Source organism: Podarcis gaigeae (assembly GCF_964106915.1).
Source record: "Podarcis gaigeae genome assembly, chromosome: 13".
NCBI classification, from domain to species: domain Eukaryota; kingdom Metazoa; phylum Chordata; class Lepidosauria; order Squamata; family Lacertidae; genus Podarcis; species Podarcis gaigeae.
This window is the reverse complement of record NC_139689.1, coordinates 22,533,756-22,561,579: the sequence shown is the minus strand read 5'-3', so window position 1 is coordinate 22,561,579 and position 27,824 is coordinate 22,533,756. Positions and strand designations below refer to the sequence as shown.

Below are 27,824 nucleotides of genomic sequence, written 5' to 3'. Positions count from 1 at the left end.
AGTATGAGCAGTTTTCCCTTTGACCCACACTTTCTAGGTACGGATCCAAGCAGTTTTCCCCTTATCCTGCTCCTTTCCCAGGGGAAACACACACTCTCTCTAGTGCTAAATTGGAGCAAATGTCTATCTGGAGAAAACTCAAATGGCTGTTTGCTCCAATAGGGCACCCTCTCCCTCTACTGCCACCCAGTGGTAGCCTTTCCATCAGGCTGCCTCCTCAGTGGCAGAAATGAGAATCAGACCTCATTCCAGCAGTTTTGCTGAAAGACCAACTCCATCATTCACCTCCTTCCCCTGAACTATTCCTATGCCATCTGGTCATTAGATGAGCTGTTATTTAGGAATTGGCACCTGGGTTTGCTTTTTTCCCTCTTCCCTCCCTGTCCCTTTTCCCTTGTATGTCTTTTTAAAAAGGGGGGAGGGTGTAAGCCTGTAAACAGGAACTGTCTTGTTCTAATGGGTGGTATATAAACCAGAGAGCCTTTTTGGCTGAAGAGCTTAGTACAAAAGCTCTAAAGAAATAAAGGTACACAAACAGTACACTAATTGAGTGATACATGCAAATAACCTACAAGTGCACAGTTCCACGAACTGACAAACGCAGGAAAGAAAAGGGTTAAGTGGGTTAAGTTAGCCCTTCAGGCCACACAGCCCCTTGTCCAGCAGCCTCCACTTCTTCCTTCTTCTCAAACAGGAAAACTTGCACAACAACTTTAGATTTATGAGCACACATACTGGAAGACATCTCACATCTCTCAGGCAATGCCTAGTTTGGGTGGCGGGCAAGGAGGTGCTTCAAAGAGACAGTTCTCAGTACCTGAGCCAAACTACCATTTTCAGGGAAGGCCCCCCTCAAATGATATCAAACCAATATTTGTAGTGTAACAATACTCTCTGTGGTATGGAAATAAAAATACATTTGGACTGTGATCAAATCAAATCCACTGCAAAAACTCCCTCTTTCACTTGTAGATTTCAGAGTTGGGGGCTGGGATGTGGAAGTTGTTGTTGCTGCTGCTGCTGCTCCAGCAGCAGCAGGGCGGGTTACAACAATTAAAATACAATATTTAAAAATAGCTTAAAACAACTTACAACCACAGAATTAAGGTGTGTCCTAAAAACGTACAAAGGCGGTGTCAAAAGGCAGGTGTGTTTTCAGTTACAAGCAGAACTCCAACAAATTGGGAAGAATGGTTGGAAACAATAAAGTGCCATGAGTCAGCTGTCAACCACTAGACATCTGTACTACCCAATGAGCAACAAACATCTTTTGCCATGTGTTTCAGTGAGAAAGCAGCAATGTCTCTGCAATTGTGGAGAAATCACCTTTTACAATATTGTGCATTTGGGGGTCATGTGAACGGTTAAGTTTAAAATGCTAAGTATCCATTGGTGGCTGGTGGTTGCTTAGGGCTTATCCACACTTCCTCTTTCCCCCCACCCCTAGGGAAAACTGCTCTTTAGTGCTTAGTCAGAGCAAACCAGGAATTCAGGTTTTCGCCAGATTGACATTTGCTCCAATTTAGCACTAAAGAGTGGGTTTTCCTTGATTGGCTTGAAGTCCTTGGTCACTCATTGGATAGGAAAAGTAGTCAGGTGATGGGAGAGAATTATGTGCCACTCAAATCTGGTTGAATTGCAGTGGGGCTGGAACATAAATAGGCTAGTTTTAACACTTCACAAAGAATCATTGTCTGAGACTGAGTTTGCCCTCCAGAAGCTGAAACACTGGCTTAAGCCAAAGCTTAACAGAGAGGCTTCTGAAGCTGACCAAAGAGAGAAGTGCCTGCATGCCTGGTTCATAGGAAACCAGCAGAAGTCCTATCTGCCTGGCAGTGGTGAGAAGAGAGACTAACTGGCATATAAATTTAATAGGAACTATGCATTACAAATTACTCATAAGTAACTTTCTGTATTTGAAAGCAGCTGCCATTTGTAACAGTAGTACCCTTATAAAAAAAACACAAGTCTCAGAGAAACAGTAACCAATTTAGGCATAGTTTTTGCCTTATTTTACTTTTATAGTTAATAATAAATAAAGAACATCTTGTTATTTGTATTTACTACTGATAAAGTTGTTTGCTTGGTTTTTGTATCACATCTAAAGTACCACAGCCACTGGATTACACTGAAAGGTTTGGTAAACAGCATGTTACAGATATAAGGTGGCAGTGGGTAACAGGTTTTGAAAGATACATACCATGGTGGGAGCAAAATAGGAGTCAGCAGTGGTTCCTTATTTTCTGGTTCCCCACAAATAAGAAGAGGTATTGCACCACAGCAATGCCCAGCTAAAAGCCAAACAATATGGTGCTGGTGGCAAGAAGTTTCAATGCACCATGGGGACTAGCCTCTTTGGTCTGAATGTGGCTCTCTGGCATAGGCTTTGTAATTTCCTTCTAGTAAATATGTCATGTAAGGAAGTAGGGGTGTGTGTGTTTCTCCCTAGTCTTTTGGGCACAAGTTGTTAAACGCTGAAATGACACCCTTCCTCACCCATCCCCAACTCTTCACACACCACAAAGCAGTGAATTCTGGAAGGAAGGAGGGAAGGAAGTGGGTAGCAAGATGGCGTGCTGCTGAGTTTTGGATTCTGAGGCCATCTTTGCCCTGGAAAACGTAGGGCAGGATAGGGGAGGAGGGAAAGAGGCCAAACTACAGTGGTACCTCTAGTTACGAACTTAATTCGTTCCGGAGGTCCGTTCTTAACTTGAAACTGTTCTTAACTCGAGGTATACTTTCGCTAATGGGGTCTCTTGCTGCCGCTGTGCCACCGGCACATGATTTCCGTTCTCATCCTGGGGCAAAGTTCTCAACTCGAGGTAACTCTTCCAGGTTAGCAGAGTTTGTAACCTGAGGTGTTTGTAACTCAAGGTACCACTGTAATTACATGAGGAGGTTGTCATCTCTGTCCCTCACCACACCACACACCCTTGTACAAAACTACCTTCCAGTCACTCCCCTGATTAGGACCACTTTATGGGGGTTCACATGATTCCCTCCACATGTCAAAAGAAGGTGTGGTGGGGACTCAAAGGCTGTGCTGATAAGCCCTGCATACTCCACACAGCACCACCACACACACACGGCATCCATGTGCTCAAACTACAACAGGAGGAATGTTGTTTGTGTAGTGATGCATGTGCATTGTGCTCTTCTATGTGAGGAGAGGGCCTTGCCCAATCAGGGTCCCTTTTCACAGAGAGGATCATTTTGGCCACATTCACATTCATACATTTGAAGCAGTATGATACCCTTTAAAACAGTCATGGCTTCCCCTTCCCCAAGGAATCCTGGGGCCTGTAGTTTGTTAACGGTGCTGAGATTTGTTGGGAGACCACTATTCCCCTCACAGAGGTCCCAGGTATCCTATTGCTTCAAATGTATGGTGTATTTGTATCACCATAGGAATAAAACGTTTGATTAAGACGCAGACATCAGGGAGCATGGAGGTGGCAGTGAGGGGTGTTCTGCTCATACAGCCCCACAATTTCCTCCTTTTAATGCATGGGCTCCCCCAACAGCCATAGCTGTTAGGAGATTTCAATAGGAGAATTCAAATTCTACTCCGTGAAGTAAGAAATGTTGTGGTCTGCATAGACTGTGCAAATGTGCATATGTATAGTCAACAGTTCACAAAATTAGCACCTTTTAGGGCAGGATGCAAGAACCCCTGTTCCAATGTAAGGGATATTTTAAGCAGCGGAGAGGGGGAGAGCTTAGAGGGCAGTGTTCCAAGTGAAGAAGTCCTGCTCCCTCACCAGAAAATATCGCTCCCCACACCTCCAATGTTCTATAAGTCCATAAAGTCTAACGTTGTCCTTCTTGTTGTTCTCTTCATCGAAACATGGAACTTTCCAGAACATTCCAGAATCCATCCACTCAGAACTGCATTCCTGATACATCCCAGAGGTATATGATAGAACAGCAGAAGCTACTGAACTACCAGTAATCTTCAGACACTTTTTTTGTGAAAATAACCTGGGTTTTTGTTTGTTTGTTTCCCATAACACTTCGTTTGAGTGAGGGAAACATTGGAACACACTCATATCCCTCTATGTCAGAAGAATGGCAGTGAGGCAGGAGGCAGTGAGCAGTAGCAGGAACTCTTTGAGGACAAGGGTGGAGGCCAACGCAGATGAAGCGTCTCTGTAATAAGTGACATTCACGAGGCCAAACTGTGCTCCTGCGTAGTGCCTCTTTATCCAGTCCTTGTAGAAGCCAACACGGGTGTAGACGCCTGGGCGGTTGGCCATGGCACACATTTCACCCCAGCTCACAATGCCCACTACAAACCAAGCACCATCCTCTTGACAGACCAAGGGACCTCCAGAGTCGCCCTAGGTTAAGGAAAGCAGCTGGTGAGAGTTTGTAACATGCCCTTGCTCCAGACCTTATCTGTTTTATGTTGAGCCTGGTGCTACCAGCCAACCATTGCCAGGACGTTCCATTTGCACGCACAACCATCTCCCTGGGTAAGATCTCTGTCACCTATGACTTGTGCCTACTAAAGGTATAGCTAGAATAAAAAAGTCCCTTTTCCAGGCTGCCTCTGAGCATGGAAAGTACACCCTCTCCTCCACACTAGGAAGCAACAACCAGGCTAAACCTACCTTGGGAGTTAGGCTAAAGGACTTCCAGACAGGTGTAGTGAAAGCTGAGCTAAATAGTCCTACTGGAACTTTTCCCAGCAAATTTTAGGAAGGAGCACGAAGTTTCCCTGAATATTCCCCTACACACAAACACAATTTTTGCACTATAGGTCCCATGTGTTTTGTAGCTGTGACAGCAACAGCGACAAAACTCCTTGGAGTCTTGACAGCTAGTAGCAGCAATTTTCCCCCTAGTGGCTGACATCTGGTTCTCCAAATTTCTTCAGAATGTATGGAGGGAAATCCTATTTATTTGAATCAGGTTTTAATGAGCATTGTGTAATGTGTAAAATACATCTGAATTGAAATATACATTGTAATCAGTTCTTTTTTTCTGGGTGTGCTCAAGGGTACGCAGTACCAGCATCCTTTTTTTCTAGAAGAAAAGCACTGATTGTAATGTATTAGAGGTGGGAAGTTTTCTGTCTTGGTATGGCCAAAGGCAGTTTAACTGCCAACAGAAGCCTTAACTGACAACTGTGAAGAAAGGCTAGTGTTAGAATTCTCCGTATGCAAAAGAAGTATAGAATGCCTGCACATTTTGATTGGTGGGTGCAGGTTTAGAATTTTCAGCTGGACACTGATTGGCTGGGACTGGACTAGAGGGCCTAGAGGAAGTCTATATAAAGCCATGTGCTGGTCAGCAGAGAGACAGTTGGAGTTGTTGGTGCTTGGTGTTCAGCCAGAAGAAGAAGACAGCAGAGGATGAGGGTAATGGAATAAGAAAGCAGACCTAAGATGGAGGTAGAGCAGTTTGGTGGCCAAATACTTGTTGGGCTGACTGAATTGCTTGGCTTAGGCTGAAGAGGCAAGGGGAGAATTGTTGGACGGGGGAAATGAGAAGCAACCTGGAATGCTGTCTCAGTTTAACATTAATAGCTGGATACAATGTGTTGATATTTAAAGTGACAGTAACAAGCTAACCAAGTGTATACTGACTTAAAGATACAGTACTATTTTAAACCAGATAAGGTTGTTCACTTTCTAATCTTGATATAAATAAATGTAAACGCTTTTGTTAAATATAATATCTTATTTGCTTGGCTTTGTGCCACAGCTGTGGCCCACAGTTACAGGGTTATTAGTAAGTGGGGGGTTCAGAGGGAATAAGTGAGACGGAATGGGTTTAGGAGAAATCCAACCACATCTGGAAGGACACAGGTTCCTCATCCTTGTCCTATGCCCTCACTGCTGCTCTGCCATTTGCATATCCACTGGTACTCCTTTCTTACCAAACATGCATCTTTCTCTCCTTCGGCATAGCCAGCGCAGATCATGTCATCCTGGATCTGTCGGATACTGGGGGGGATACCGGAGCCAATGTGGTACATGGCATCACAGGATCTTGTGTCTATCAAGGGCACCTGGAGCTGTTGCAGGGTCTTGGGAGCCCGGAGGGTAGCTTGAGGCAAAATTAAGATGGCAAGGATGGAAGAAGAGGAGGAATGAGAAATCAAGCAATTCAGAATAAATTAAATACTGCAAGAGGAAAGGGATGCAAATCCACCTCAGAAACAACAGTGGATGTTTCAAAAATATACTGGCAAATTCAGGTTGCACAATATAGTTGATTGGAGGTCTTACACAACAAATCCACTTACCCAAAAGTTCTGACTTGTTGTGATGTGGAAAATGATAGGAAAATGCACTGGGAAAATGTGGGACACTTGCTTCTAACCTTGCCGCAGATGAGAGTTAGAGGATAACATCTAAAGGGCCACAAGTTGCCCATCTCTGATCTAACCACGTAACAACAAAATTTCAAACGTCTTGCCACTAATTTCTCCTTTTCTTTTCACCTCAGTCATGGCTAAGTATTCTGGTCTAAGCTGCTCTCTCTATCCCAGTCGTTGCCAACCTGGTGCTGTCCAAATGTTTTGGATCTAGCTGCAAAAGCAGGGGCTGATGGTGGTTGTAGTCCAAAACATCTAGAGGGAACCATATTGGCACCCAGCTAAAGGTATCCCTCATGAAGTAATTCACATCTCAGTTCCCCCTGATTTGCACCTTCTAAGTATCCAGACCCTATCCAGATCCTTCCTTATCTGCCCTTTTAACCATGTGAACTCCAAATTATTTGTTTTTATTAACAATAACAATTTATTTTGTATTTTCTTAATATCCCACCCTCAGAGACACGAATCTGGATTATTCCAAGCAGCTTTATCTCACAACATCATACTTCCAGTCAAGCGGTAATATTGGTTAGAGTGGTTATCTGTCCCCTTAAACCCCAAGCCTTCTGAACCAGGTGTTCTCTGTGCTCCTATTCATTTATTTATTTATTTATTATTTATTCTAGACATTTCTATACTGCCCTTCAGAAGAAGGTCCCAGTGTGGTTTACGTACAAAGGGGTGGGGGAGAAAGCCTATTGAAATACAGGTTAAAAGCAAACATGAACCTCACTGAGCACCTTAATCCACACCCATTCCAAAACTGCCACACAGCTGAACCATTTTATCCCAGTTTGGGAAACATGCCTTACAGCGAGTCAGACTAAAGTTCAGCTCCAAGCTAACCATCAGCAGTCTTCAGGGTTCCAGGTAAGGATCTTTGCCAGGGATTAAAACGGGAACTTTCTGCAATCAAAGCAGCTGCTCTGCCCCTAAGCTACAGCACCTCACCTCCATATTGTGGAGCTCCCCATCCCGTCACCCAACAAAGGGTGCCATTCGGGATCTGGACCTTGGCATCTGGGAGACAGGCTGGGAGGATGCTTTTGGTGAAGCGTACGGGATGTTCCAACTGAACCAGAGCTATATCTCCACTGGTCCCATCTCCAGCATAGTGCTTGTTCACGATCACTTGGGAGAGTTTCAACCACTTAGCATTGGGTTCTGGGTTCAAGAGCTGGTAGTTCCCCAAGTTTGCTTTGAAGTGAGATAGTTTTGACGTCCTGTTAGGAAAAACAAACAAGAGTCAGGACATGGGGTGGGGTAGTTTCTGAATTAAAAAGAGGGTGTGTTGTATCATGTTCTCCACATGTGGGGAAACTGTATCCTCCAGATGTTTCTGAACTAAAATCCCCATCATCCCTAGATATTGACCATGCTTGATGGGGCTTATGGGAGTTGTAGCTCAGCAACATCTGGAAGCCAAAGGTTCCTCTGCCAGCTTTACTCAAATTATCAGTTATAACTACTTTGAGTATTATTACAGTGCTTTAAATGGATAGTGTGAATGTAGGGGACGCGGGCATAGCTGTCAACTTTTCCCTTTTCTTGCGAGGAATCCTATTCGGAATAAGGGAATTTCCCTTTAAAAAGGAGGAAAGTTGACAGCTATGGATGCGGGTGGCACTGTGGTCTAAACCACTGAACCTCTTGGGTTTGCCAAGCAGAAGGTCAGTGGTTCGAATCCCCATGACAGGGTGAGCTCCCGTTGCTCTGTCCCAGCTCCTGCCAACCTAGAAGTTCGAAAGTACACCAGTGCAAGTAGATAAATAGGTACCACTGTGGTGGGAAGGTAAACAGCATTTCCATGCGCTCTGGCTTCCATCACGGTTTTCCGTTGCACCAGAAGCAGTTTAGTCATGCTGGCCACATGACCTGGAAAGCTATCTGTGGACAAACGCCAGCTCCTTCAGCCTGAAAGCGAGATGAGCGCCACAACCCCATAGTCGCCTTTGACTGGACTTAACCGTCCAGAGGTCCTTTACCTTTTTTTTACCTAGTGTGACTGTGACCACAGTTGGTCACTTGCATGTACAAGTGAATACCTGGGCATAGGAGTCAAATATACATTGGGAGCCTCCATGTGGGAGGAGACTCCCCATTTCAAAAGCAGCAGCCAAACACAAGAGCAGCACCGTGGTGGAGACAGAGGCACTCCCCACAGCCCTGTTCTGTTTTGCAGCAGTAACACAAACAGAGAGTTAGTCACCATGTTTGTTTACCTGAGGCGGCTACGTTGGTTTACGTTGTGCATGAACAATATCATACACACGTCACTTTGCAATGTAGGGTGGGATAGAAATTTAATTAATGATGTTGGCAGGCAGTGGCAACAAGAAATACAAGAGAAAGCTGTGGGGGGAATTATGTGTTTGGGGTGGGAAGGGAATGGGGTAGAAGCTCAGCTGACCTGACATATCAGATAGGCTGTCTCTTGAAGCTCCTGGGTTTTCTCAATGGAGAGAACAGAGAAAGATAGGATTGAAGACTTGTGAATAGGGATATCAGATAATTTCAATGGAAATTACATAATTTATGTAATTATGTAAATTAAATAATTTTGCCACAATGGGCAGAGGGACAGATAGCACAGTTTTGAATAAAGACGAACTGTAGTATAACAAACAGTGCTGTAAGTTACAAATAAAGGGCAGAATGGAAAACATTGTCTTTTTACATCCGCACTTGTGAGCAGGCCTTTCTCACCACGAAGTTCTGCCTTGCACAGCTCCTTTTCAGGTGCTCTTTTAAAGTTGCTGAAGGCAAACTTTGTGGGGACAGGACCTAACATGGCAGTGGATCATTGCCAACAACCAGAGCATAATTCCAGAGGCCTAATATGTTTAAATATCTGTTACTACATAGAGAACAAATAGGGGGAATTCTGCCTCTCCTTATTCCTCCACGAGGGCTAGTGACTTGCTTTTAAGAAAACAAACACTAAACACGCAGGGACGGACCTGTACTATCTCCAAAGGATGTGTAAGGCAAGCTCTCACAAGTCCTGCTTCTGTGTTCTTTGAAAATGCTAGGTCAGATCTTTAGCCTACTCATTTTTCCCATTACACACTCCAAGGCCAGTCTCCCTGTTACTCACTTGGGGAAGCAGTGGGCTGCTGTCAGCACCCAGTCAGCACTGATGAGGGTCCCTCCACAGGCATGCTGTCCATTATATTGGAGGCTGACTTGCCATGGCCAATCCCCACGAGAAGCATCGTTTCCCCCCACAATACGGTTTTGGGGCATCACCCGACCACACACTGGCAAAACAGAGAGAAAAAGAAGTTCGCAGGAAATTGACAAACACCTCGGTTTTGACCTCTTCCCCAAGACGTCCAGGCAAAGAGGGAAAGTCCCAGTATGAAGGACAGAAGCCAAGCGCCAGGCTATATTCCTCAGAACCCACCCCCTAGTTTTACTGTGCTGCTACAATGACCCTGTGGTTTTCAGTGAGAGAATCTGTTTTTGCTGATCTCTTACCTGTCTGAGTGCCATTTCCCACATCTCCTAAAAATAAAAGAGGAAGAGAGGAAACAGGAGGTTTGAGTCTTCAGTACGTTGTAAGCAATATTTAAAAGCAAAACTAGTGAGCAACAAAGTACCTTATCTCATTATTTTAAGCTGGAGGCTTCAACATTTGATTTAAAAAATGTAGATGCTGATTTCAAGCACTGAAAAATCAAGCGAGATTTGTTTTCTTGCTAATCTTTTTAATTAATTCTAGTATAACTGCACAAGGATAAAATGAAGAGAAAATATGAGTAGCAAAGTTGCATTAGGAAGAGTGAGGAATAAACAGATAGAAAATAAGATTAATGTAAATGAGTTATAAGGAGATATATTGTGTGCTAATTTGTCATTCCAGAATTCTATAAGTCTAGACTGTATTTCAATGAAGTTGTTTTGATAATTATTATAAAGTGTTCTTCTATTATATATTTGCTTTATTGGCAGTATTATTTCCCAAGTATTCTTCAACCATTCTGTAACAGTCAGGGTGGCGGTACATTTGCAAGTTTGGCAATACATAGTTTTGATATGGTCAGTAGAGTTTGTATTAACTGATGATCAATATCCTCAAAGGATTGTTTTAGAATTTGGGGATAAAGCATATTCTGCAATTTCCTGTATTGTGTCAAATATCATAGACCAGAATCTTTTTACAGTACTTTGCTACAATTCCATCTCCATACGTAAATGTTTGTTCTGCTGTGAGAAGTTTGCTCCGTTCAGAGGACAAATCTAAGTGTGATTTCTAGGTGGCAGAAATGGTTCCCTTTGTAGCAACTACCACATTGAAGGGGAAGTTAGACCCCCTTCATATAAGCACACAGAAAATCTAGTGTTCAATTATGAATCTCCAAGCATGCAGAAAATCAAATTTCTTTAATTAATACAACTTAGTTGAGCACTACAGAAAATAAGATAAATGAAGTTAATACCATGAGAAACTTCGTAAAGTGCTAGCATTAAAATTCTAAAATATAGATTACTGACGCAGAGCTGAGAAACCCAAATTAAATCATAATTTCCTGAATATTGGGCAGCGAGCAAAAGGTCATATGGGCCTCCCAAAATGAAAAGTGGTGATAAATGTTCAAAAGAAGCAATATTTTTTTACCCAATTTTTCTTTGGAATGTGATAATTTCTCCTAATCTTTCTCAATTATCAAAGAAAAACAAGACTGCATTCTACAAAATCCCCAACTTTAGGAAAGAATTTGATAAATCATATACCCACTGCAACAATTTTGATGGAACATAGCTTATGGTGTGTACACAGCCTTTGCCTTAACCCCTGCCAGTACAGCAACAGCAATGTTAACAATTCTGCAGGGGAGGGGGGAGAACATTTCCTTGTAGATTATAGGATTACTGCCTGAGCACACACATTGCTTAGCATATCTAGTGCACGGTTCAAAGTACCGTAAATACATTTTGCACATGGTCCAGATGAAAGAGATACTCACCGCTTTGAGTTTCATGTTTCAGGACACCTGAGTGAAAAATGATTACCGTAAATGACATCATCAGAGGCAAAGCTTGGGAACCAGATTGTTTAGGTATAAACAAGAACCAGGAAGAGGAAATCAAATAAAATCGTAACATTGAAAAAAGAAAAAGGTAAACAGAAGGTGTCCTTGAAGGAACAATGGTGAGTCAGGGCCAAGACAACCCAGGTGACAACTTGGGGCACCAGGTTCATGGGGGCATCTGTGCCATAAGGCAGCGCTGCCTCAGGGGGCTGGTCATCTGAAAGGCATTGGAATGGAGTGGAACCCTGCAGTACTCAAAGAGAAGAAACGCCATGGTGCATCTGCAGCAGCACAACCAGACACCTTCACCTGCCCCAGCTACAACAAAACATGTCCCACCCGCATTGGTCTCTACAGCCACAGCACGCACTGTAACCTCCCAACAGCTTGACTTCACCCCCAAAGTGGCACCATTTGTCTCCTGAGACAAATGGATGCCAACAACTCATGATCTCTGTTACCATATTTACTCCCATATTATATTGTTACAATATTGACACACACACCCTGTTGTAATATTGTTGCCCACCCTTCCAAAAACAACAGAGAAGTGATTGAGCTCTTTGATTGAGGGTGAAATCTTTCTCTTTGGTGAGGTATGTCTTGAGACTCTTAGGACTGCCTGTGGCAGTGTGGCAGGGGGAAAGCTGCAAAATGATAACCATTTTGTAATACACTGATTGTTTTCTTTCCCCCACCCTGCCATTTTTTGGAGTCCAGGGGGAGCCTGGTAGGCATTTGAGCATTCCAAGCCACACCTTTTTATGGGCACAGCTTCTTAAAACACATAATTCCAACAGAACTCGCTTCAGATATGAATGCTTGTTGTGTACTTAACATCTGCCCCACATAGGCTCTTGTGAGATTCTGGTTCAGAGCAACTGCGGTTTCCTTATCTTAGGCCTTGTCCCCACAAACAGTGAGAACATTCTTTCCAAATGGAAAAAAAAAAGGTTTGCCAGGCTCCTATTGAAATTGTTATTTAATTGCAGTTTTCTTATTCCAGGGCTTTCTCTCCATTTTCCACCTCGTGCTGCTGTGGAGCCGAAGGCTGGCTAGCAAACAATGTAGTTTCAAATGTGCTTTAAAGATATTGTGTGTACACAGCCTTGGTGTTTCATGGTTAAGGTTAGGCTACCACCATTGCCCTCGGCATGCTAGAAAAGACATTAATTTATTCCCACAAAGCAAGTGGGCATTGAACCATATGAACTCTCACCTACAGTCTGGAGTGGTAGAGTTCAGACACAGATCCATCCCCTCAACTGTTTGTAAGAATTGATTCAGCTTTACACACTAACCAGGCAGTCAGGGAGTCACATTGACTACAAAGTGCAGTTTCGACAGGACACCTGTTGGCAAGAAGATTTTGCAAGGAGGAGGAGATGGGGCGATGGGGGGACTGGCATTTATTAATTTTTATTCTTTCTCTAAATACCTAAATGCATGGAAGCAAAAAAAACCAAAAACTTTTACAGTAGGATCTCACTGCAAACTCAGTGGGTTAAAGAGGATTAGCTGAGTAAATGACCCGAACAGAGTAAACACCTCAGGCAGGTTTTTTTTTTTTTTCTTCTGCAAAAGGTTGGTGTGCTTAGTGCATGTGACAAACAGTATGGAAGAATTGCAAACATACCACCCATGTACTGCAGTCACAGATCCCACACTTTTGATCAAAAGACCAAACTAGATGTGAAGCAGGAGTGTGATGACCAGGTACTCCAGAAAGTGGTTTGTACTTCACAGAGGCTACATGGGACTTCTGATATGATGGAAGTAGTGGCACTAGGAGAGGGGCACTTAGAATACACATTGTTACTCAGTTGCCCCTGGAAAAAGGCTGCTGTATTTGTCTATCCTTCTAGGGATCCATTTGGAATTGGTGGGAGCCATTGAGATCATGACAATGACACAGTAGGAAAGGGTTAAACATCCCCTCCCTCTCTGCTGGTTCCCCAATCAAACAGCATGCAACTGCTTTGTCATTTAAAAAAGCGAGTCTGGTTAGTTCCTGGCTCATTAAACCATGCAAGGAAACCAAGAATACCAGAGGAAACTTTGCTAGCTCATAGATGGAAAGAAGATACAGTCCAGCCAAGGAAGAGTGGCAGATAAAACTAATGAACTATGCTGAAATGGCAAAACTTACAGGAAGAATCAGGAACCAGGAAGAATCAAATTATAATAAGTAATTGGTAAAGTATACAGTATAACGTATTTGAAAAATTATTGTAAACACACATTAGTAGATTGACAGAAATCTCGTATTAAAAAGTTGAATTATGGATTGATTAAGGGTTTATATTAATTGGAATTATTGAGAAGATGCAAAAGAAAAATAATAACAATGATCCATGAAAGGGGGGAGGGAAGTCAAAGGGGATACATTGTTTGTATTCTGTTTCCTTTTATTTCTTTTTTGTTACTGTTTGTAAAACTGAAAATACAATTAAATATATATATGGGATTTTCTCTTCCCCCCTTTTTTATTATATATGTAAACAAAAGGCTTTCCTCCTCTTCAAGCAGGAACTTGGCTGCTCTTTGGAGCCTGTCCATGTTCCTGGAACAGAATGTCACTAAGAATGATGCAATGTCATGACATACAAATTGTGCCCAGGGACATTATGGGGGGTGGGGGTGGGAAGGGTCTGCCCATATGGCTCACTAGGAAAGAACAATCTCCAAATAGTGGTGGGACACTGGAAAAGTGGAAGACAACATCTCCACATACTGGGTGCCACCAGCATGAAGACCTTTTCATGCACATGGTGCCTTCCAAGTGCACACACACTTCCAAAAAATTTCCAGGTGAACTTTCTTCTGCGCAGGCGTACCTGCATGCACAAGGCATGCATGTTGAAAATTGTTTTTGAATTAGCGAATTAACTAACAAGCAGGGGAAGAAGCCAGAACTGGAAGCAAACAAAACAAGAAAGCTTTTCTCTTCTTAGAGATTCCCATTTGCAGTCTGGCAGCCAGCCCAGACGCCTGACAAGCCAGCCAGAAAATGCTCAATTGGCAGCCATACTCACCTGCTCTTATGCAAACTATACTCTACTCTGCTTCCAGAAAGTTCTGGTTGCCCACCCCCAAACCAGGAGTGCTGGCTCCTTGACAGCATTCCCCTGCAAAGCTAGGGAATGAACCCAGGAATCCTGATCCTCTTCCCTAATTCCATATTTTCCCACATACACAAGCACACATCTCTATGCATTCCAGAAATGTTAACTTCACAAAGACAAGGTTCAAGGTAACTGGGGGACGTGACCCACAGTTACTCACACACAACCGGGAAGCCTGTGTGGGAGTGTGCCCTGTAATAGTGCTGAAATGCCACCTTTTAGCCCTGTGTAATCTCTATCACGGACATGGGTGGTGCTGTGGGTTAAACCACAGAGCCTAGGGCTTGCTGATCAGAAGGTCGGCGGTTCAAATCCCTGCGATGGGGTGAGCTCCCATTGCTCGGTCCCTGCTCCTGTCAACCTAGCGGTTCGAAAGCACGTCAAAGTGCAAGTTGATAAATAGGTACCGCTCTGGCGGGAAGGTAAACGGCGTTTCCGTGTGCTGCTCTGGTTCGCCAGAAGCGGCTTAGTTATGCTGGCCACATGAGCTGTACGCTGGCTCCCTTGGCCAATAAAGCGAGATGAGTGCCGCAACCCCAGAGTCGGTCACAACTCGACCTAATGGTCAGGGGTCCCTTTACCTTTACTATACATAAAATTGTGCAGCCCCCTTTGCAGGATTTTAGTGCCTCGTCACAAACCTGAATAGCTTGACATCAGGGTGTGGGAGGGGAGCAAAGGAGTAGGCAAGGTGCACAACAGCAGCGGCCATGACATGGGAGCAAGAAGTGGACAATCCTGAGGGCGCGGAAGCAGTGGTTTAAAACAGCAGCAGAAGTTAGAGTAGAGCAGGAGTGGAAGGACATGGGGAAATGGCAGTTTTAAACAACACCAGAGGTTTGAATAAAGCAGGGATGGAGGAAACAGAGTGGGGAATTGGTAGTTTCAAACAATGGCAGAGGTTTGAATAGAGTGAGTAGGGGGTGACACTGAGGCAGGGAGAGTGGCAGTTTAAAACTGCCTCTGAGTACAGAGGAAAGAGTTGGCAACAGCTCTGTGATGTTGTCCTGGCCCACACTGAAGAATTCAAACTTAGGCTTCTGTTTCTCCCAAAATCTTTAATGAGGCAGGGCAATAGTTAAAAGGCACAGCAGGCAAATTACATGGCTGAGCAAAAGCAGAGATGCTGATCCAAGAGGCGGCACACCTTCTGTCTCTTCCAATTGAAGAGTGGGGTGGACACCACTCTCAGTGTGGCAAACAATAGCTCAAGTTTAGGAGATGCCTGACTAGAGGTCCCCAGTGACACAGGGACAGAACACCTTTCTGTCAACCTGCTTAGACCCTCGCCAAGATCCAGCCCCTGACTCTCTTCATCCTAGTCCCAGTCTCTGGCTCAGATATTTCTTGGGACCCCAATTTCACCACCACCTGCTTGGACCCTCCTCTGTCATCTAGCTCCAAACCCTTGATCTCCTCCCACTCCTCAGGAACTGACCATCCCCTCCATGACATCTCCACATCTCTTTACACAATACACATCTCTGCTACTTCTCTTTGTTAAAACTGGGGTTTGGGGTTGTTGCTTTTTTAATAAAAAAAGCCCTCTGTTACACTCCATTCTTGCTTTAGTCAAACCTCTGCCATTGTTTAAAACCACAATTTTCATCTCAGATCACCACCACCACCCCCCTCACACTTCTGCCATTGTCTGAGTACAGTGAGAAGGAAAAGACGAGGAACAAAAACTGGCCATTCCTCAGCTGTGACAGAATAAAGGATGAATAGTCCTCAAAAGTTTCACACAATGTATTTCACTCCTGATACCATGTGTTGTCTTCAACATGCCGTTCCAGATTCAGTGTAGTAATTTCAAAGACATATTTTATTAACAAGAGAAAAAAATGTTGGCATCTCTCTGTCTCAGGAAAAAATGGAGGATGAGCCTTTGGGGGTGTAGTCAAAGTGGACACCCATAGATAGATAGATAGATAGATAGATAGATAGATAGATAGATATGATGTTATGAATCGGAGGGGAGAGACCCCCTAAACCCAAGAAATTAATGAATGTCAGAACCTTGTTAATATTAAGATTCCAGGCAAGTGGAAAAATACAGGTTAAGTTTCCTTTCCAAGCCAACGCCTCACCAGGGAAAGAGGTGTTAACATGACAAAAGGGGTTGATGGCCCATCTAAGAGGAATCATTTGGCCTGAGCAGACAGAGGTTGGCAATGTGACAGGGTTTGCATGTGAGGTGACAGGAAAAGAGTGCATTTAGCAAGGTGTGCTGGGAACGAGAAGGGGGAAACAAAGACAGAGATCCATCTTTGGCAGGATGGCTGAAGGGAGGCTGGGGGAGATGCAGGGAACAAGCCATTCTTGAGATGACCATCCTGTAAGATCTGAACTCCCTCCAAGCAAACACAGGTGTAAACATGTGAATAATATTTCCTAAAGCTACTACAGTATCTGCCACGTCTTTATTCTCAAAGGAACACAGATCCTGGGTGAGCGTCTGGAACCCTCCTAGAATCTTGGCACAGTTGAATAGAAATGGGGGTGGTGCCCAACTTTTGTAGCAATATACAGATATATATACACAACATTGATCAACAGAGTTTAGCCTTCTCTAGCAGAATAAGCCAACGTACAGTACTCTAACATATATCCTCATAAAGTGTTGGCATAAAAGAGACTGCAGAATGGGGAAGATGAGGAGGCATGGAAATGGGTTGATCTGTGTACAAGGGAGAGTTGAGAAAAGTAGGAAGAGAGGAAGAGAAAATGGAAAGTGCATGGGAGTTGCAAAAAAAGGAGAGAGAATGAGGCATGGAAATGTGGTTGAAACGGAATGCCGGAGCATGAAAGGGTCTAAAGAATAAGAGCTGGTGGTGGCTTCATAGTTGGACAAAAAATGAAAAGGGTGTTCAGTATTTGCAATGCAAGAGAGGTAGAAGATGCAGGAGATTACCCTGCAAGTGGATTGTGTGGAAGTGGGGTTGCACAAAAGAAAGAGGAAGATATGGACATGGGGTAAAGGTGAAAACAGAGTGCAAAGTGGGGCTGTAGGATAGAAGGGAGAAGTGGCTTGGGAAATGAGGTTGGGAAAGTGAAGAGCAAACTTAGTAGCTGCATGGGGTGTGAAGGGAAAGCTCTACGAGGTGAATCTGGAGGAATGAGAAGGGGCTGGTTAGCGGAGTCAGCAAGGGCACAGTATCTAGCATGAAACATCATTTGCACAGAGACATGATTCCACAGAATGGAAAACATAGTCCTATATAATCACTTGTCTTCAAAGCAGACGTAGGGGAGGAAGATAATCTACTTTCTAACCAATGAAGTCCTAGTGTCACCTGCTTTCTTATATTCTAAAGCAAAACTTTGGAGTAGTAACTTCCCTGTTATCACCTCTGTCTCTTCCCAAACAGCCCAGATACCCCACTGGAAACTACCACCCACTTTAGTTTTATCCAGAGAAAGAGCATCTTAGATACATGCACACACACACACACACACGTACACGAGCACACACACAATGACTTACCCTGTATCAGGGGTGGCATAGAGAGGCAGAAAAAGGAGAGGAAGATTCTCATAGTGCAGAAGGGCCCTGCCTCACCTCCAGGGGAGCAGGGCAACCTCAAAGCTACAGCCCTCCAGGTTTGCTTCTGCTTCTGTGAGAACTTTGGTGAGCACGAAACAGGCAGGCACTTCCTGGCAGCCTCCTGGGAGAATGTGACCCAACCTGTCTGCCCACCCACTACGCTTTCTGTCCCCTCCAGGTAACCACGCCTTACTGGCCTTTTGCCCCCTCCCAGCTTGGTCAGGTATTGCTGTGATATTCATATGAGTTTGGTCAACTTAGATTCCTAGATATAAGGCCCTCTTCCAATAAATAAGGTGTTTCTCAAAGCAGAGTGGCAGGAGCGAAGGCAAGAAAGGAGGGAGGGAGAAATCCATCTTGTGCTGTGTTGGCCTGAATAAACAAAACAGGATACCTGTTAGTGTGCCTTTTTCCGAATATGAACTTGGTGCCAGTTCTTTGTGGAATAAATGAAAACCTGCAGCAACTTACATTGTGCGAAAATTCCATTTTCTCAATGGTAGAACTGCTAAATGGTACCAAGAAAGGCGTACTCAAGAGGGAGCATGCAGGCCCTGATTCACATGGGCAAATTCGCCAGAATTTAGGGCAAAATGACCCTTCAGATGACCCTTTAATTGTGCATCATGAGTATTTATATTCATGCCTGCATTAAGTGATCATGCTTCCAATAATATTTGCTCCTGCAATTTTTATTTTTATTGGGGGGGGGGGCATTCTACTGCTTCATTTCCAGTCCAGTATATACTGTAATTACCTGCTGAAATCCTGCAACATTTTGTGCCATACATGTTCTCTAGTGCGGGGGGGGGGGGGTATTCCATTTTTGTTGTGCTATAACTCCACCAGGCAGCAATAATGTGGCAGCTTTGGGGAAGCATCCCCAGAAGTAATAAAGCAGAATAAATCTGCCATGAATGCACTTGTGTCAAGAACATGTTTTATTGTAGGTGTATTGCCCCTTTATCTGACTCTCAGGACTCTCTCCAAGCCACAGCCCTGCTCAGACCTGCTCTGCACCATCCTCAGATGCTTTCTTTTGCCTGGCTGATAGCTCAGTTGGTAGAGCATGAGACTCTTAATCTCACAGTTTTGTGGGTTCAAGCCCCACAAAGGACTGGGCAAAAAGATCCCTGCATTGCAGGGGGTCGGACTCGATGACCCTCTGTGTCAAGGGGAACACACACTACTTTCAGCCCCCTTGGAAAGATAAGGTGAAAGCTCAATCCCAAACTCACTGAAATATTAAGTAATTTGAAAGCAACCTGTGATGAGGCAAATAAACAGAAGCCTTTATTGCAACAAAGAAATATTTCCAAAAAATGGATGGCAGATTTCAGCACAGTGTTAACACATATACACACAAACTTTCCATTATCCCATTCCCCAGCCCAGCCCCAAAAAGGACTTAGCTCTTTGGATTTCAAACCTCACAAGGAGAGGATGGGAAGTGTGGCAGGAAGATTCAAGGACAATCAATATTATGTTTTGAGAGTGATTCTAGTTCTATTGAAAGATGCCCAGAGCGGTTGGGGCAACACAGTTGCATGAGTGGGGTACAAATGATGTAGTAGTAGTAGTAGTAGTAGTAGTAGTAGTAGTAGTAGTATGCATTTTTTTTATATTTTCTGGATGTCCCATGATTATATTATAAAGTAGTTGTGTTCTATGCTATAAATCAAGCACTGCTATGAGTTGTTTCTTTTTGTTTTCCAATGTATTGGTTATCAATTTTAAAAATGGTGTGGCATGAGGAAAATTTTATTCTGAAAGTGTGGCCCAGAGAAAAAAGTTTGAGAACTAGCCTATCCAGACCAGCATTCTTTTCTCACAATAGCCAACCAGAAGCCCATGCAAGACCCACAAACAGGGGGTGAGTCCCCTTCCTGGCTTCTGAGATTTCCCCTGGGATAGTCAACGTGATTTCACATTTGTCTTCACTGCTATTTGGACTAGAAACCTGATTATATTATTACTTTTCAAACGAGAGGATCTTGTCACAAGAAGGCAGAAGGTGAAGAATTCTACGGAGCTTTGGTAATCTCTTGTCCAGGAACCAGAACAATTATGGCACCTACCTTTCACTTACTATGGGACAGAAATGCTTTGCCCTACTAATCTTCAAGCTGCAACCCAAATCATCCTTCAAGCAGGAAACCAGGTGTGGGAAACATTTGGCCCTCCAGGTGCTGCTGAACTACAACTCCCATCAGTTACAGTGAGTATGGCCAGTGGGAGTCGTAATTCAGAAACATCTTGAGGCCCAAAGGTTCCCCACAACCTACAATGTAGGGCTGCCTACAATGTACCCAAATTCAGCACTGATTCTACAGCAGCAAGCTGGCAAGGAACTCCTCACCTCAAGAATTCCCACTGCAAGAAAGGCAGGAGGAGGGAAAGAGAGGAAGTGACAAGAGGAGTGGAAGTGAAAAGTCCGAAATGATTCCCTCCCCCCTCCAGAGCGATGGGCACAATTCCAAACCGCAGGCCAGGAACGTAACGCTGCAGCCAATGGCCATAGGACGTGACTCTGGTGTAGACTCCGGGGCGGTACGGGAGTGCACAGCCTTGTCCCCAGCTCACGATGCCAACCAGGAACCAGGAGTCATTTTGGGCACAGACCAAGGGCCCCCCGGAATCACCCTAGAAACAAACAAGCAGAAGCAGGGAATAATAACGCCCCCTCGAAATCTGTTCCCAGGCATCCAGTATCTCAGTGCTGGCTCCTTGACCACATAGAGAAACTATTGAGCATCTGTAGAAATAGGCCAGGAACACCTGAAAACATCGAGAAACCATTCAAGACAACTGCCAAATTGCTCACCAGGCAGGCGTCCTTTCCTCCTTCTTTATATCCAGCGCAAATCATGTTGTCTTTGACAGGATTGGACCCAGTTGGGGGCACATTGAACATCTCGTTGCATCTGTCAACATCTATGAGAGAGACCTGGACTTGTTGCAGCGTCTGAGGGGATGGAAGTGGTTCTAAGAATGCAAAGGAGAAGAAAAGTGAGTTGCATTCAGGCATGGTGAATGAACTGTGCAACCCTGCCTCAAGACTGCCTCTCCCTTTCTTCCTGTGGCCAAGGAGAAACTCTGCTGCAGGTCTGAATTCAGAGTCTCTATATGACTCTGCTTAACAAACCTGTTGCACTGTAAAGATCTGCATGGTGACTGAATCAGTAGTCAAGGGTCAACAGGCAACACAAAAGGGATAAGCCTTACTGGAACATGGTGGTCTGGCTACTCTCTGGAGCCAGCCACAGGGAGAATACAATTCTAGTTTTCAAATGTCCTTACCAGCTACCTCCAAATAGTTACAGGGGCTAAGTTAAAGTACTGGTGTCAACCTTAAAGCTGTAAACAGCTTAGGACGTGAGTCTAATCAGCATATCTTCCCATATAAACCTTTCCCCCTCTGAAGAAGGCTTTACAACTACCATCATTCACAACAACTAGACTCACATCAGTTAGAGCAGAGCCTTATCAGTGGTGGCCACCAGGAGGGGGAGAGGCAAGGTGTGGGAAGGTTGACATTACATAAACACCATCAGATCCATTCCCTCTCTCTACCAGTAAGCAACCACTCTGTCAAGAAGCTAGAATAGCCATCTGTGCTATCTGGTGACTAAAGGATAAACCCTCCCAAAACATGCTACTCTCTTTCAGAATTCATTTCAGGTTGACCTCCAACCCCATGTTCTCACCAGGCTCTCACCATCAAATCCAATGTTTCCCCATCCAGTCACAAAGCACGCCATGCCCTCAGGGAACACAGCCGAAGGAAATGGCACACACACTGGGAGGAAGTATGGGGTATAGTTCATGGGTCTTTGGAGCCTCAATAAGGCAATGTCCCCTCTTGTCCCAGTCCCATTAAATGCTATATTACGGATTACTCGGGCGACAGGAACGGTCTGGGATTTGGAGCTTCTATTTGCAAGTTGATATGCTCCCAAGGTCACAGTGATGTCTGAGAAAGGATTCAGTCTGAGAAACAGAAATGAAACAAAAATGAAAATGCATTGGGGTGTGATACTGCAGCAAGGGATGGAGTCGCTGACTAACAGTCAAAGAGCATTTGAAAAATGGGTTTCCCAGGATCCAGCAACCTCCAGGCTGTGATTCAAAGCCAACAGTGGTCCATACTAGCCATGACACCTTCACACTTTTAGCCTTTGCACTGAATAAGTTCCTTTTTAGCGTTATTAGCAGGTGCAAAGGGCCTGATTCAGACTGGGGGTCAAATGGTTAAACGACAAAGAGTTAAATGCCTGCCACACACCACCACCACCAGAGTCTCAATCCAAATCAGGGGACCCACCAACTTTTCATTCTAACATGATATTGATGCAACTGCTCATGTTGCCATGCCTAGCTGGCCCCATCAGGCAGAAAGACTGAGACATGTCTGAAGCACACCAGTGAAATGTCACTACCTCCTTGCTGGTACTTACCTAAAGCAGTGAGCGGCTGACACAACCCACTGTTGTGCCACGAGGGACCCACTGCAAAAATGCCTCCCCTTCCAACCGACACTGACCTGCCATGGCCAGGCTCCAATCTGCGAGGCTTGGCCGCCCACAATTCGGTCAGACAACACTGGCTGACCACAGACTTGAAGAGGAAAGAAGAACACGGAAATGCATAGATCACAACACAGCTGGAAAAGTGCACTTTGATTGTTTCCTTGCCAAAGGTTGGTAATATTTTAGCTCCTGGGAGCTAAAGCAAACATGGCCAGATTATCTTATTTTCTTTTACGTCTTTGCTTAATAATACCTATGGGAGGCGGCATGTATTTTAGCATCCTTTTTCATGTTCTAAACCTCCCTTCCTCCATCTCTCTCTCTCTCTCTATCTCTCTCTCTCTCTCTCTCTCTCACACACACACACACACACACACACTGAAATAGCTATTAGGCTTGATCCCAGTGCCATTGCTCCTGTCAAAATCAGGGCTCCCCACAACAGCTTTAAAAAGAGAGGATTAAGGAAAACACATCACATCTGTTTGGGTTCTAACTGCCTGAAAGTACTAGATCACCCCACCTTTCTACACTAGGATGCCAAACCTATACTGTAGGAATTTGAGCCTGAGGTCCTCCAGATGTTGTAGCAGGGATGACTGTGAATATGTCAGTTTCAGTTTCTCTGTTTCCGAAATTGAAGTTCACTTATCCACATTTACACATTGGTTTGCGATTTAACAGAGAAAGGAAAGCACTTATGAAAATTCATCAGGCTTATAATGCAAATGTCTCCTCATATATGTGTTCAGATGCAGTTTTGCATAATACACACATTTTTGCAAACCAGTTTCCCACATGTATGTATTTTTTTGCCCACATTGCACCACACTGTAAAATTTAGAGAAGTGCAAATGATGAAAGATTCCTCTGCATATATTTTTGGAAAATGTGAATTAGGTAGGTTCTCCTTTAAATGAGAAATGAGTTGAATTTCTACCCAGTCCATAAGCTATTGGACTATAGCTCTCATCATCCTTGACCATTGGCCATGCTGACTCAGGTTGAGGGGAACTGAGGCCCAACAACATCTTGAGGGCCACATATCGCTGTATTAGAGATACAGATACAGATTTGGGACAGTCACTAGCTCACAGTCTAAGTCATCTAGTAGACATTGTTAGCCGAGTCAAGATTTGAGAAGCTTTGTCCCCCTGGTCCAAGTCCAACAACATCCTAGCAGTAGATGCGCCATGTGATAACACAATGTGGTGTTTCTGAGAAAGATCTCTAAATCAAGCACGTGGATAAGAAACAATGACCTACCTTCCGGTCAGGATTACTGAGATAATATGGCAATGCACTTTGCTTGGACTTTGTTGTCAAAAGCGCACCACAGTTACGGCCCACTTCTCTCTGGAGCAGGGGTCAGCAAACGTTTTTTAGGAGGGGAATGGTTCACTGCCCCTCAGACCTTGTGGCGGGTTAAACTGTGCATGTGACGGAGGGGGGCTTCTCTCTCACCCCAGCCCCTCCCCTCCCCCTGCTTTCCTACCTCCTCCTCCACTCTGCCTGCGGTTGGCAGCCAGCAGCAGTGCCTCTCCTTTCTGGGCCAGCTTTCCCGGGCGCTAGGCGCAGGGCCAGCAGGTGTGCCAAGCTCCAGCCCATCATGATGCCCACAGCGTGGCCATGGACAGAGAGGCCAGCGGGCGGGTGGCGAGTCTGGGCCACGCCTCAGCGTGCAGGCAGTGAGGTTTCAGATTGGCTGGCACCAATCAAAGCCCAGGGCGGGAAGAAGCAGCCAGGAAGAGGGAGGGAGAAGGTGCCACTGCGGTGTGTGTGAGGGAGGGGGGAATTGGCGCCCAAACAAAAAAAAATGCCCCAAAATATGGCACAGCCCAAACGATCACGCCAATCCAAGCGGCGAGTCCAGGACTGCCTGCGGGCTGGATTCGGCCCATGGGCTCTGATCCAACCCATGCTCTGGAGAATCCACAGATCATAATTCCCAGGGCACACACCCCTTGCTTCCCCTCCACTCAAACTGAGGAACCCACTCTGAAGCTGAACACAGGTATTGCACAGGTGACATTCTTACCTGAAAACAATTCCTCTGCCCCTGGGGAAAGAATTCAGGAAAGGGGGGTGGAGGGAGAAAGAAGTAAATTATTGTTAGCATTGGGAAGAGGATGCATCTTTCTATTTTTCAAAAATCCTCCAAACTCTGAGGCTGCAGTCCTGTGCACACTTGCTTGGGTTGGGGAGTAATCATAAATGAAGGCAGGGGAGTCCTGGAAACTGTGGCTTGCCCTTCACAGAGCTACAGTTCCCCGCACCCTTATCAAACCCCAGTCCCCATGATTCTTGGGAGGAGGGAAAGTGCTTTAGATGTGTGGTGTGTGCATAGACTCAACAAGACCTGCATCTAAGTAAGCATGTATCTGATTGCACTGGAAGGCTTCAAAGTGCACCATTGCAATGAACTGCCTCTGCTGGCTGCCTCATTAATGAGGTTTTATAGCAATACTGTCCACTTGCTTGCTTGCCATTTGCTCCTGCCATTTCTGTGATGTCATGTAATCCCTTTGCACTCTGTTTTGGGGAGCCTTGCACACACCCCTCAAAAAAATGTAATGTCACCATAACACCTGTAACACTCATGGCGGCCACTGGAGATATCTCTTAAGTTATCATTTCATAATGTTTAGATAATGTATTTGCATCCTAAAGTCACAGTGTTGGGAAAGAGGCTGTGAAAGGGGAAGGTGAGCTTTCAGATCCGCCACACCTCAGGCTCTGGCATGCAAACTATCCATCAGGGGGCAGAGTTGAACCAAATCTCATTCTTTCTCTCTCCAACTGCAGCTATCGCCTACAAACAAAGGTGTTACCTGTCAGCAAATGAATAAAAAATAAAATGTGCAGGAGTTGCAAAGCTTTTTGGGCTGTGGGAAGTAGAATTAGCCCTTGCATGAGACAGGCTGAGGGAACACTCTGAGGCACCAATAAAGGGCAGAGGATTGTAGCTCAGTTAGTTTACTGCTGTGAGGGGGTTGTTTTGCTTCAGGCACCGGACTATCATTCGCTGTCACAGTAGCAACTTCACCCGTTCCCCACAGTTGATGCTCCCAACATCCTACCATTTCATGGTTTGGCTAAGTGTAACCTGCAAGCCAGGCCTCTATCTGAAAACATGGAGAGTTGCTTCTAAGTGGGCTGAATCATGAGGGGTTAGACAGACCAATCCTGTTAAGTATAATGGATTTAATTCACCAGAAATGAAAAGTGTATGTGTATTAATGAAGGTTTGAAGTGAGAATGCCTAGCTGTGTATTGGCGAAAAGGTTTAACATGGAGTTTTCCATGGGGCTATATTAAAGCCAAGGAGATCACTTTGAGCTCTTGCTAAGTTAATGATTGTTGTCCACTGGTAGTTAACATGCGGGTGTTGTAACCTTAGATCATGTGAGAGGTATTAGGTTGCAAAATTTCCATTTTGAAGGGAGTTTTCTGTGGAACGCCCTCCCACCAGATGTCAAGGAAATAAACTACTTGACTTTTAGAGAACATCCGAAGGCAGCCCTGTTTAGGGAAGTTATTAATGTTTTATTGGGAGCTGCCCAGAGTAGCTGGGGAAACCCAGCCAGATGGGAGGGGTATAAATAATTTGTTGTTGTTGTCGTCTCCCAAACTCAATGGAGTGAAGATGTAAATGAAGCTCTCCTGAAGGGAGAGTAAACAGCCTGGAGGCTGGAATGCAGACTGTGGAGAAGGAGAGACCTTTGCTCCTAGGTTGGTCTGGATTATTTCATATTTTGTAAGATGCTGAGCCTGTGCTGGACAGCACAAGACATTGCATGGGTGTTTTGGAGGAATCACTTACTGTATTCTGTTTCATTTTAAAGAGTCATGCCAGTAAAATTTTGAATAATATTTTTATGGGCCTGGACAATAATTTATTCCAGAAGGAGTCAGTTCTTATGCTTCCAGTTGCTTCAAAACTGCAATATTAATATCGGCAACAAAGCATCCAAAGAAGTAACTAAGACAGCATTGGAAACATTGAAGCAGAAAGTCATAGAATCATAAAATCATAGAGTTGGAAGAGACCACAAGGGCCATCAAGTCCAACCCCCTGCCAAGCAGGAAACACCATCAGAGCACTCCTGACATATGGATGTCAAGCCTCTGCTTAAAGACCTCCAAAGAAGGAGACTCCACCACACTCCTTGGCAGCAAATTCCACTGTCGAACAGCTCTTACTGTCAGGAAGTTCTTCCTAATGTTTAGGTGGAATCTTCTTTCTTGTAGTTTGAAACCATTGCTCTGTGTCCGCTTCTCTGGAGCAGCAGAAAACAACCTTTCTCCCTCCTCTATGTGACATCCTTTTATATATTTGAACATGGCTATCATATCACCCCTTAACCTCCTCTTCTCCAGGCTCTCACATGTACATCTATACAGAGTTTGCCATAATCCCTTTTCAGTGCCAGGGCTTAGCAGAGTCGTCAGAAAGACGACTGTTCTCCTGACAACATGCAAAGTGCCTTTTCCTCACCACAGAGCAGCTGTCACCAAATTGCAGGCATAGCGACATTCAAGGAAATGGCATTTCAGCTCTGAGAGTGTAGCTTCAGCATCATGCTTTAAAAAGAAAATCTGAACTCTTCATCCATGCATGGGTCCCCACAAAGAAGGGGGGAGCAGTTTCCTTCTCCCCCACCCCCATAGATATTACCCCAGATTCCAGCTTTCATTTAAAAGAAAAAGAATAAGTTTCTAACATTTATTGAACCAAGATATGAAACAAAATGTACCAGTGCTATTCTTTTCCATTTTTGTGAGAGATTGGCCTGCTCTCCTCTTTCAGTGTTTTACTTCACCATGTGCTCCCCACTCCACTGTCACACAACACTCTTTCAACACAACCATGATTTGGGAAAACATAAAGTTTTCCACTGCAGCCTAGCTGTGCCCCCATGTACCATCCCACAACCCTGTTTGAATTAATGGTATTTTAACCCCTTACAATCTAGGTGCATGTTTATTTGCTTTATTTTATTTTATTTTTTAAATGGCCCTTTCCTCCCCGATCCTGAGAATGATCCCTGTCATGATGGCTCTGTAGCTGATATTCCACCACCACAGTTGGGCTTCTGCCAAATCATATTGTTCCTCAGCCAGCTGATCTTCACTACCAAATTGTGCCCGAAATATTTCCTTTCTGTTGACTTTATGAAGAGGGTATAGTATTTCAAGATTTATTTGCACAAGAGATCTTCTCTACTGTAAATGTTCTTCTTAATAGTTATAACTATT

The 27,824-nt window shown here is 44.4% G+C and overlaps 2 protein-coding genes across 4 annotated transcripts; both read right to left on the bottom strand.

The window, feature by feature from the left end:
* Window positions 1–1,977: 1,977 nt before the first annotated feature.
* Window positions 1,978–18,197, bottom strand: LOC310829592 (serine protease 27-like). Of its 3 annotated transcripts, XM_083708279.1 has the most exons (7): window positions 17,977–18,197; window positions 11,299–11,325; window positions 9,809–9,835; window positions 9,426–9,588; window positions 7,280–7,551; window positions 5,885–6,054; window positions 1,978–4,340 (listed from the first exon to the last, which is right to left on the bottom strand). In XM_083708279.1, exons 1-7 carry the CDS (start codon window positions 18,026–18,028, stop codon window positions 4,056–4,058), a joined length of 996 nt encoding a protein of 331 aa, XP_083564405.1. In that variant the 5' UTR covers window positions 18,029–18,197; the 3' UTR covers window positions 1,978–4,055. The 3 variants fall into 3 exon arrangements, with proteins under 3 accessions (XP_083564405.1, XP_083564404.1, XP_083564406.1); XM_083708278.1 differs by lacking the exon at window positions 17,977–18,197 and having other exon boundaries at window positions 11,299–14,579; XM_083708280.1 differs by lacking the exons at window positions 11,299–11,325; window positions 17,977–18,197 and adding an exon at window positions 9,931–10,017.
* Window positions 18,198–20,056: 1,859 nt separating this feature from the next.
* Window positions 20,057–25,166, bottom strand: LOC310830459 (serine protease 27-like; the record flags this gene model as incomplete). The annotated part of the gene is made up of 5 exons (XM_083710237.1): window positions 20,057–20,679; window positions 20,861–21,021; window positions 21,755–22,026; window positions 22,580–22,653; window positions 25,146–25,166. 5 exons carry the CDS (start codon window positions 25,164–25,166, stop codon window positions 20,392–20,394), a joined length of 816 nt encoding a protein of 271 aa, XP_083566363.1. The 3' UTR covers window positions 20,057–20,391.
* Window positions 25,167–27,824: the final 2,658 nt, after the last annotated feature.